This window comes from Callorhinchus milii, unplaced genomic scaffold (assembly GCF_018977255.1).
Source record: "Callorhinchus milii isolate IMCB2004 unplaced genomic scaffold, IMCB_Cmil_1.0 Scaffold2, whole genome shotgun sequence".
NCBI lineage: Eukaryota > Metazoa > Chordata > Chondrichthyes > Chimaeriformes > Callorhinchidae > Callorhinchus > Callorhinchus milii.
This window is the reverse complement of record NW_024704743.1, coordinates 24,061,010-24,072,822: the sequence shown is the minus strand read 5'-3', so window position 1 is coordinate 24,072,822 and position 11,813 is coordinate 24,061,010. Positions and strand designations below refer to the sequence as shown.

The 11,813-nt window shown below is 42.5% G+C and overlaps 1 protein-coding gene across 1 annotated transcript in view; it reads right to left on the bottom strand.

The window, feature by feature from the left end:
• Positions 1-1,057: 1,057 nt before the first annotated feature.
• LOC103176255 (death-associated protein) overlaps positions 1,058-11,813 on the bottom strand; it is a 35,175-nt gene continuing 24,419 nt past the window's right edge. The window contains exons 3-4 of the mRNA XM_042332347.1: positions 3,516-3,561; positions 1,058-1,562 (exon numbers count right to left, since the gene is read on the bottom strand). Coding sequence (XP_042188281.1) covers positions 1,443-1,562; positions 3,516-3,561 — 166 coding nt within the window. The 3' untranslated portion in view covers positions 1,058-1,442. The remainder of the gene's footprint in view (positions 1,563-3,515; positions 3,562-11,813) is intronic.

Genomic DNA, 11,813 nt, shown 5'->3' with positions numbered 1-11,813 from the left:
GTTGTTGTTGTTTAACCAGTGCATATCTATGTTTTGAAACTCTTAATATCACCACTTTTACCCTTCCATTACTTGGCCCCAGAGCGACATGTTTGGTAACGGAATATCGGAATTGAACCAGCCCTCTCTGGTGGTCTTGTTAGTCCAGATCTTGAGCCAGGAAGGTCCTCAGTGCTCCAGGGCACTGCTGTGACAATACAGGACCTGGAAGGGGGCAGACAAGTCACTAGCATTAGGGAATCACACCACCGAACTCCATTTAACCCTACAAACCAAAGCCCTTATGGGTCGTATCTGGATAAATTGTGGGATATCAATGGCAAGCTATGTGGTTTTAGCTAGTTTAAGACTCCGGCAATACCCCAGTGTCAGTGTCCCAAAGTTGTGGACCGAGTGACCATTTCATTTATTTATTTGAAGGAATTATTACACCCGGAAAACGATCCACCAATCTTCTAACAACCGGGTCCCTACCTACTGCTATGTAAACAGAGGCGTCTGAAGTTAGAAAACTTGCCTAAGGTTTTGCCTCACCTATGAAACACATTCAGGTCCTCTCGCTTGTAAGGCGAGTGCTCTAACCATTACGCTGCAGGAAATGCACTTGACCTGATTGGTTGTCAATTATATCCCATGATTAGAAACTTCCAATAAACTGGTCATGTGGTTCATGCTGTCAAATGTTTAAAGACAGAGGTTGGGAGAGGGTCCTAACAGGTTTGTTCCTTGTGCAAATCGTGTGCACACACACACACCAAAGATTGCATTTTTTTTCTTTTGGGAGCTGCACTAGTGTTCACATGAATCAGTACACCAGCTGGCAGCTTTGGGATTTGAATCAATGATCCAAGCAAGCCAGAGCTTTAATCCAGCTAAAGAGGTCTTCCAGCCAGCCTTGTGGTACGCTAACTGGATCTACAAATAAGATAAGGGCACAGATGGGTGACTGGTCAGCCCTAGAAGTCTAAAATATTTTAGATTACACATGTGGCCACGACAGATTCTTAAATAAATTGCGGTGGAACAAAATGAAACAATTTTGAAATACAACCGTCAGTCTGGAACAAGATTTTCTTTATTTTACACTGATATTCTCCCACACGAGAATGATTAAAACAGTACAATGTATAACACAGTACTAAGCACATTTGTGCCTGACAATATTGTCAACATTGGGTATAATGCGAGTTGGGTAACACGCAGACAGAATGTCTTCAATATTTCTGAATTTGTTTTCTAAAAAAGTGTCCAAGCTTTAATTAAAAAATGTTCACAAAGTCATAATTCGCCAAACTTATCTGAACAAGGATTACAAAATTTAAAGCCATAGGTGAGTTTTTAAAAACTCTTGTGCCTGTCTGGTACATTTGAATCCAACATAATTGGTTTAATACTTCATCCCAGAATTTTTGTCGGTCGGTAGTGTGAACAGGAGGTTCACTTCACTTGCGAGGCTGATGGATGGTCTGATTAATGCAATGTGCAGGAGGCAGCTTCTCCACTCCTGGTTGAGGCTTCTGGTGGGCGACCTGGGCTGCAGCTGGAGGGAAGTCCTTATCACCCTGTAGATGGTGCAATAATTATTCCAAGAACTTCCAATAATTTACAAACAACCAATTTTGCAGAAACCTAAATTCTGACGGCGCACAGAGTTGAAAAGTGCCTTACTTAAGAGGGAATTTACATTTTGAAGTGTGTTTTGGATGGAAAATACAGGGCAATTGTGTGCATTTGTAGTTTTATGTTGAATCTCTGAAATACTACATAATTAATTTATGTTAAGTAACTATTTTCTTAGGCAAATTCTAAGCAGCCATTTGTACCTGCAAGATTCCAGGAACAACCCTGGGGTGAGTGACTAATTAATTAGGAGGATTGTTGGTCAGGACACCAGTAGAAAATCCAGGACATTGCTTTAACGCTTCATGTAAAGGACAGCGCTTCTGACAATAAAGCACTTTGCCCAGGACTGTACTGGTGTTTCCCTAGTCTAGGGCCTAGACCAGGAATATTTCTTGATTTATGCCATAAATCAAACACAGACTTACTTAAATTTGTGCACTTCTTGATGGCCCACAGATTGCCCACCACTGGCCTAGACTATGGTTCCTATATGGGGGAAGCTTGAACCCACAACCTTAGTAAACTAACCGAACCAAACTGGTATTTATTGTAAAGAAATGCACAGAATTACTTTGTATTACAATGCACTAAAAGCAGGAGTTAACACCATCAGTTCTACACAGACGTGTGTGTGACATCACTACAAAAAACTGTTCATTTAGAAAAGAGTTTCTTTACTTCTGTGCTTCATGGACAACCTCTAGTGGCAATAATCAGTAGTACACAGTATTGGAAAAGGTAGAACCTGATTAAACACCTAACGATCTGTCCATCCTTACGCCCTACAGCACTGTGCAACAGTACAGGCAATAACAGTACACACGGGTCAGTAACTCTCTCTAAATGGAAGATAAAATTGCAAATCCTAAACTCTTACATAGATTTAAAAAAACTTGTGCCCGTGTACATGTGCAGTCATTTTCCTGAAGAGGATTTATTCCCCAAATTCCTCTTTTTAAAATACCAAAACATCTCATATGAGGAATTCATTTTTTTCTAAAGCTGCTGATTCAGTACACACGGATGATACAGTAGAACCTCATTACAACCCACTCCATTATAACGCAGATGTCCACTATAACGTGGGTGGATCCGCGGGGCAGCTTCCAGCACCACTAAGAAATGGCTAATTTCCGGTCACCAAAGTGACCTGTTACAAGATGGGTTGGGATATTATGGGCCCCAGCGACTGCATTACAGTGGGTCTTAACTCAATAGAACCTCATTATTAGGGGGCCCATTTATAATGCTCATTTGCTTATCAAGTGGATGGTCTGTGATTGGTTTTGACACACAGACCAACATAGAAAGTGACAATCGTGATGACCTGATTACCTAGAAATTGGCCATTTTTTTTTTTTTTTTAAACGTGCAAAAAATTCTCGTTCAGGATGTGACGTCGGCATTCACCCCACAACCCAGAAGCGGGTTGACTTCCTGCGCAGTACACAAACAGTGTGCTGACAGGGCACTGTTTTAGATTGTGCCTTGTTGTAAGGCAAGTTGGAATTTTATAAACCAACTATTGCCGATAATGGAGTACTCTTATTTATATGTGTCCCCTCCTCCATTCTGTTACCAATGATTAGAGATTTAGAGAAGTAGATAATTATTTGGGGAGGACAGAGCTATGGGGAGAGCGCGGGGGAGTGGGATTGATTTGGATAGCTCTTTTAATAGAGCTGGCACAGACACGATGGGCCAAATGGCCTCCTTCTGTGCTGTACAATTCTATGATAGAACAAGCTTTCCTGTCCTTCAGAAAACTTGAACTACGTAACCTAGAAAATAAATAAAATTTGAAACCAAAATGCAGAAAGCAACCCTGCCAGAACCAATATAAAATGAAGAGATCTTCATCTTCAGACAGAAGCTGAAATAAACAAACTTACCCTTGTTATAGCACCTGAGATAACGACTCGAAGTGACTGCTTAGGGCTGTAAAAGAAAGAAGAAAAATAAACACATAATGAGAAACGTTTCTTCCCAAATTTGATGATTCATATTGAAAGTGCGCTCATTTATTGGTTGTACACAGGAGATCATTACAAATTACACAATCACTACACTTTACAGTAAATCTTGTGAAGCGCTTTGAGATGCCCTCGCAACACGAAAGGCCAGGGATTATTATAACTCAGAGAACAGAGCAGGTAACAGATGGACTTACGCAACGTTCACATCAGATTATCAATCTCAAAACCATTAGTACTATTACAGTCAGGAACCGCAGTCCGTACTAACAATATATCTGTCCTACATTTCAACCATCAATGATTCAGATCCTTTAACCAAACTCTGCATTCCTATCAGCCCAATCCTTGCCAGGCACCACTGGCTCCGTATCATATCAACTCCTCTGACCTGCCCATAGCACACTCCTTATTAGCCTATTCCCTTTGCTCAGCTAACGCAAGCCTGCTGCACGTCCCTGAACCTTCAGTCACTACAGCGCTAATCTCTGGAACTCCCTGCCTCAATGCATTCAACTCACCCACTCTTTTTCTATCTTTAAATCTCACCTGAAAACCTGGGACGTCCTCCCGACGTGAAAAGCGCTATATCAAATGCAAGGATTATTATTATTATTATTATTATTACTCTTTGACCATGCTTTTGGTCACTTATCCCCCCACCCCACCTTCCTGCTAGAAGTCCTAGCTCACCACTGTGAGGCATTCCGAGACATTATCCTATGTGAAGGGCGCTATATAAGTGCGAGTTGTTTTTCTTCTGAGAGGTATCTTTGCAAATTCAGGATTGTATACATTCAGTCTCTCTTTCTCCCTTAACATTTAATAACAGAGATCTGTATGCAATCCAATAATAATCCTTGCATTTGGTTTAGCGCCTTATCAACTCGACAAGACATCTCAAAGTGCTTTACTGTGAAATGGAGTGACTATGTTTTTGAATAGTGCCATAGCGTGCAATGGGACCTTGGTTTAACGACCCATCTGAAGGATGGCACCTCTGGCTATGCAGCACATCCACAGCACTGCATTGTAGAGGTTGTGGGTTCAGGCAACACATCTGGACTTGGAATCATATAGTCAAAGGGGTGACACTCCAATGCTGTTTGTGGGACATTGCTGTGCGCAAATTGACTGCTGTATTCATGTGCGAGGGAAATCTCAATATCAGAGTCCCTGTCTGCCCGATTTATATCAATTGCTCTTTTTAAATATTTTAAAATACTTTGCCCACTTCCTGCAACCTACAAGCAATTGAGTTAGAAATGTCTGATTGTAATACACAGAAAAACAGTACATGCATGAGCTCTGCATAGATTACGTGCAGACTCATTCAGCCCAGATTCAGCTGTTCTGGGTTTCCATTTCCAATAAATGAGGCCATGTGGGTGTCATTAGTCCCAATTCTTGAGATAAACTACATGTGTCATAAAGTGTACCATTCAATTTGACTTCAGGAATTTGAGCTGATTGACTAGGGCTGATTCTCCAATTCAATGTCGGGGGTGTGCTGCATTACAGGAGGTGTGGTCTTTCAGATGAGATGCAAAATGAAGTCCCGTCTGCCTGTTCAAGTGGATGTTACAGATCGGACTGGCACAATTAATCAGGATATTAAGGGATATAGGGCCAAGGGCAGGTAACTGGACTTGAGGATCAGCCATGAGGTGAGAGAATGGCAGGACAGGCTCGAGGGGCTCAATAGCTTACCCCTGTTTCTATGTTTCTAATTCGAAAAGAGAAGGAAGTTACCTCGTTTCTTGGCCACTTATCCTCAAGGTAAAACTGCGCAAGGATTATTGTTTAACAAAACATTCATAATTCTATTTGTCTTTTATTTCAAAGGTGAACATCAACAGACTTTTGTTGTGAGTGCTGCTCTGCATACTTAACGCTGTGTTGCCATGCATCACACAATTTATCGAAATCCTCATTTTTGTTTTCAACAAAAGAGAAGCTTTTACATTAAGATCACAATCAGAAAAAAATTACACTGAAAACGTCATGCAAGTTCTATCTTGATGCATTTCATCACTTCTGCATCTCAATCTAACATAAAAGTTTTACATTAAAAAAATGTTGCTGTGTGAATGATCTGTCTTATGTCAAACTGCCAATATATATTACACAAAAAGCAATTTAATCTCCATTAGCAAACAGTTAATTTTGGTTCAATCTGACAGATTTGAGCAAGGTAATGAGGATTAAATTATAGGATTGAAAATGGGATTGACTCACACTGGAATAACCTCAATACTTCTGAACAACTGTGCATTTCAACAAATGTGAAAAGATGTGCCTATTAGTTTGTTTCCACCACGTTACAAAGTTGACAAACCGGTCACAATTCCTGTGTTGTTTACCAAGTGTTGCGGAGCTGCTGTTGAAATGAAAATGGAATGGATTCCATTTTTTTCAGTCAATCAGATGTCTAACACATGCAGAAATCGATCACCAGGATTAAGGATATCCAAACCAGAGAGTTTCACATACACCACCTATACGTGGAAATGTCCCTGTCTGACTGGAATTCCATTCGTCAGAGATTTGAGGAGAAGCAGGATATTTGAGGCACAGAAGCTAAATTAGAAATGCTAGGAATAGAGGTGGATGCTTGGAAGCACTGCAATTTTAGTCAGGTCTGATAAGGTGGCAATTCTGACACATTAGGTAACTAATGCATACCTTTTCTTGAAAGCAAGCAGTGTCTTAAATTTAACAACCTAGCAATGTTAAGATGCATATGATGAAGGCATATCTCTCACAGATCAGTTTCATGTATACACGATGCAGTGGGTAGGCAGTTTATTCTGCTCTTGGTTGGTGATAATGACCAAGGCGCCACATGTAGTTGATGCACAATTACACATTCGCTGCTTGGTTAATGATCACAACAACACTGTGAGTTTAGTCTATCAGCACTTGCCTGCTTTTAGTTACAAGGGAATAGCAGTTGATATGTAGTGTACTGCTGCGTAATTCAGATATGCAATATTTGGTGCATAATGGGACTTGAGGAACATCTGCATAGCAAAATAGAGAAGACACTGAGAAGATGTAACAAGGCAGGAGTGAGCAAACAGTGAGTGAGAGAGAAGGAAGGAAGGAAAGCAGGTAAGAAAGAAAAAAGGAGGAAGGAAAGAAGGAAAGGCAGACAGAAAGACGATAGAAAGAAGGAAATAATGACAGACAGACAGACAGAAAAGCAGCAACATGTTGAGATTGAAATGGCAAAAATAAAATGGCAAAAAAGCAACAGGGGAATAGGGTGGGGAAGACCAAGTGGATTAAAAATCAGAAGTTGTTTGGCCCTGTACCACTGAGTGGGACAGACTGTGACAGAGTAGATGAGAACACTGAACTGTGCTGATTTCATACTGGGAGCAGTTGGGGAACTGTGCATGAGTTCTCAGGGACTCCTCGGCTGAAGGGAGGGGCACTCACTGTCAAAGGCTCACGCGTGAAGAATGGCCACTTAAGCAGGGTATCAGAGGATACCTGGAACCCATGGAATGGTACACCAGTGGGTGTACGAATGAGCCTAACACTGAGAACTCTACATATGCTAAGGATTCTGCTCGTTGGAAACAAAGCTACACTCTCTCACAGGAGAAATGCACCCTCTTCACCAAATTCTGGAGAGTTTAGTCACAAAAGCCAAGGTTTGGAAGCCCCAGAGTATGTGTGGGGCTCCTGGAGTTTAACCTGCTAAAACCATGCAGCTCGTCATTGCAAAGCATCTGGCAAGCTTCCTGGTGTCTTTCCAGCTAGGACTTTGGCTTTCAGGGTCATCGGGAACAGAGTCTCCGCTCCAGTGACTGGTCTCCTGCTCCAAGTCCTGGTACCCTAGAATGGTACAATTGCAACTGCAAACCCCGTGGCTGACGAAACAGGCTATCGAGACTTCCACAGTGGACTGACTTGGTTTCAATAGAAATTGTACAACAAAATGTAAATATGTAAGCACAGGAAACGTGGGCTCGAAAGCTAACCTCGAAGATAGACGTTCCCCTTCCCTCCACATTCTAACCACCATTTTTGCTTCAAAGATTAGCCGCTATACTATCTAAGAGCTGCTGGTTGGATAGTTGATCGGGAGTCAAATGACTCGCATTGAAACACAAAACACATTCCGATGCAATTTATAAATGTATCCACCCAGGGGCAGTGTAGGACCAGTGCGCAGTCAGACACTATCGGACACGATTCTTTCTCACTGTCCTCCTCACAATCTCTCGGGAGTTTCAGCCCTTCCTCTCCTAAAGGTATATTTTCAGAAATGCGAGCATCGCTCAGGCACTTAATTGGAGTGTCCCAAGTTTGAGACTGGGAAATGGAGCATTGTTTGGCCTTTCACAGTGGTTTTCTAAAGCAGATTAGTTGAGTAATAATCTTTATTAAATCTTTCTGACTACCGTAAAGGAAGCTGGATTCCTGCTACTGATCGAGTGATCACAGAAGGGCTTAGCTCTGATGCCACACACAGTCCAATTGACCCCTGACACCCACCTTCAGGGCCCACACATGAAGAATGGCCACAGGTAAAGCACAGAAAGACACCTGGTTCCCGTGTCACTGATTTTTTTTTTGATCAGACGGGTGTCTGACACTTGTGGAAACCTATCACCATAGTTTCCAAACCAAACTGAGATTTGCACGTATCCCGCCTACACATGGAAATATCTAGAGACAGATTGTCGGAATAGAATGCACTCTCTCTCCCTGGAGGGAAGCATCCTGCTTGCCTAATTCCGGAAAGTATTAGGCGTAGGTTAGCAAGAGCCAAGGCTTGGGGACTCCAGGGTGTCTAACCAGCTTTAAAGCCGCATAGCTTGTCATTGAGAGTGCTGTCTGGCAAGCTTTCCCATCATTTGTCCAGCTATGACCACCCACTGCTTGCGCTATCAGCAGACACGAGTTGCACAGTCTGCAATACATTTCACTGTGGTTCAACAAATATTTTGAAATAAAATACATAAACGGCAATTTTGATCAATCTAGTAAGTATTATCTTTCTAGTAGCTCCACGGTCATTTGGGTACCTCCTGATCCGTGATCCGTGTAATACATCAACCTATTCCACAACTGTCATTACAACACTTAGTTAATTAACGACCTTCCTGATCAGCAGCATCTCCATCCTCCCTGAATTGCCAGCACAACACCCAGTGGTCTTATCCGAAGATGTCCAAATTGAGTAGTTTACGGACTGAACTTGAGATCTTCCTGGTCTGTACTGTTCAGTAACACAGTAAATTGGATACCTCCTGGTCAGTGATCCACGTAATACATCAACCTACTCCACAACTGTTTCCACTACTAGTTCCTTGCCTTCATTACATTGAGGCTCGAATATGCAAACTCATTGCTTGTCGGCCTCCCCAACTCCTCCCTCCACAGGCTGTAGATCATCCAGAACTCTGCAGCCCGCACAAGGCTCCGTGACCCTAACACCTCCATCATCGCCTGACTCCACTGGCTTCCCATCACACAGTATACAGTTCAAAATCCTGGTCCTCACCTTCAAAACCCTCCATGGCCTTGCTCCCCCCTACCTCTCCGACCTCCTACCACCCTGTTCGCTTCCTCCGCTCAGAGGGCTCCAGCCTGTTTCACGTCCCTCACCTCGCTCGCCCCACTATCGGCAGGGGGGCCATCCGCTACTCTGCCCCCGCCCTCTGGAACTCCATTCCACAGTCCCTCTGTCTCGCCTTCTTCCTCGCCACCTTCAAGACCCTCCTCATCGACCGTGGTTTCGATCTCCCTCCTTCCCCCCCCACCACTGCCCTCCACCCTCCCCCACCCTGACACCAAGCTCGGGTCCGTAACTCTGTCTGTCAAGGGCCTTGGGATGTCCTCCCGACGTGAAAGGCGCTTTACAAATGTAATTTTGTTGTTGTTGTAAACAATGCAAGTCATCAAAGCATGCCGGAAGACTTTATTGTTTTAATATCCTGTAACTATCAAAGAATTTAAAAAATTAATTTTAGGTCGTTTTCCCCCGAAGTTTCTCTCAGAGCAGAGGGTCAACAGTCAACACACTCTGCAACCTGAACAATTGTACCATGAATCAGTGCAAACTGAGAATAAACCAACACTTTTCCATATTATTATTGTTAAACCCAGCTGCTTGCTTAGATTTGTGCAAAGCAGGGGAGAGCATATGCAACAAGTGAACAAGTGCGTAGCTTATTGTGAGCAGCTGAACTGAATGGGTGATAGAGCTGTAAAGTGGAGGTTCATGGAGCACATTAACAGTCGAGCTATGGAGAAACAACCTCCTGTCACGTAGGATTACTGCACCCCCAGTCGAGCCAGCTGCTCTGTGGTCCTTGGCTGACCTGGGCCCACTCACTGGTGATCATTAATGAAATACAGAAAAGCTGCACGGCCATTTGTTCAGCGGTGACATTTTTGTCTTTGGCTTCGCTTTATATTCATCCTGCCTTTGTCGGACCAAACAGAAAACTCTTAACTGTTATTAGCTTTGACAGGTGCGGATGAGATGTGCATGCAGAATCTGCTTACGTAAATTGAGTTTATTTTTATTGGCTATTTGCTGTCTTTTGTTGATGTGGTTACATTTCATTTAAAACACACTGGGAGCACACTGCTCAGCTTCTTCAATATGCATGAGGAAGTTAAAGCTTGAACAGCTGTTTATTCTGCACATAATGTTCTGTCAACATCGCTGCTCCCAGGGAATACTGCAGGATTAATGGGGGGGATTTGGGAGCTCAGTCATTAGACAACCATCTCCGCTAAAGATGGTTAAGGATGAAACGATAGCTGAGGAGACGACATACCTGCAGGTGCACCCCCAAAAAATCCCAATAAAGTACTGGGAATGAGCAGTGTCTGAAATTACATTGTCCCAGATGGAGGAATAGGTCAGCTGAAAGGACAGCAGAGGAAGATAGTTATCAATCACCAGCACTTCAGGGATGGCCACTGTCTAATGTGCTGTGATTTGAAATGCTGCAATGCCGTCAGTTTAATTTCCGATCTATACTTTCCTGAAATTCTTCAATGCCAATGAAAAAACATCGCATTAATATTTAATAATCGATAATGCATTTTTTTTTCAGAAAGCTGCAGTTTTACTCCTGCTCGAAATACCTGGATTCGGGCAAAGGCCAGGTAAAACCAACCAGGCTGATCCAGATTTTAAAAAAAGGACCAACTCTGGTTCCTGGAACAAGATTCCCAAGGGGTGAAATTCTTTACGATCTCTACGAGCCTGAAGACTATTTTCCTTAAAAGGAAAGACCGTGCAGATTTTTTTTTTTGCAAAATCTTTTAATTCAGTCTCAGTTTGGATGTCAAGATTTGTGCGGAACTAATTCCATACTGGAATACAGTAGCATAATGGTTAGCACGTTTGTCTCAAAAGGGAGATGACCCAAGTTTGATTCGCGGGTGGGGTAAAACCTTAGGCAAGTTTCCTTAATCCACACACTTCTGTTTACCTTGCAGTAAGTAGGAACCGGGATGTTATTGTTAGTCGATTGGCAAGTCACTTTCTGTGGGTAATAATCCCTTAAAACAATAGTTTGTAGGACACTGCTGTTTGCAACTGGCTGCCACGTTTCACCCACAAATTATACTTTGCAATATATTCTGTGAAGCACGTTGAGACTCCTCAATGACCTGAAAAGGCTATATATCAAGTGCAAGGTTATTATTATCCATGTGAAGAACACTGGAGGAATGCTATCGGCAATGCCTCCTGATTTTTAAAGGGGCAACATTATTATAATCCAGCCGATACATCCTGCGACCGTACCAACCGGTCCCAGCCGAGATTAGCAAACAGTGCAGTTGAGATTTGAACCTGCAACTAACTATTCAGTCTGTATTTCGCAGATACCCGTTGAATCTCACTGAGCTATCAGAGGAACCACTGTAAAAACAAAACTAGACAGTTGATTCTAGGTCACTGCTCTGTACGTGCACTCATACTTTTAGTAGTAAGTCATGCAGGTACACCGATTGAATATTTTATTTTACCCTTGGATCTAAGAGGTTGAATGTAATATGTAATGTTTTTAAACTGAAACTTTCTGCAGAGCTTAAAGCTTTTACCCAATAATTCAAATCACTCTAGAGTGAAAACATATTTTTCGAGTCACATAAGCAGACGGTCATTTAGTCCAAATACTTTCTGGCTGGAGGTTATGATGAACATTTAGTTTAGGATTAAACAAATCCTAAACC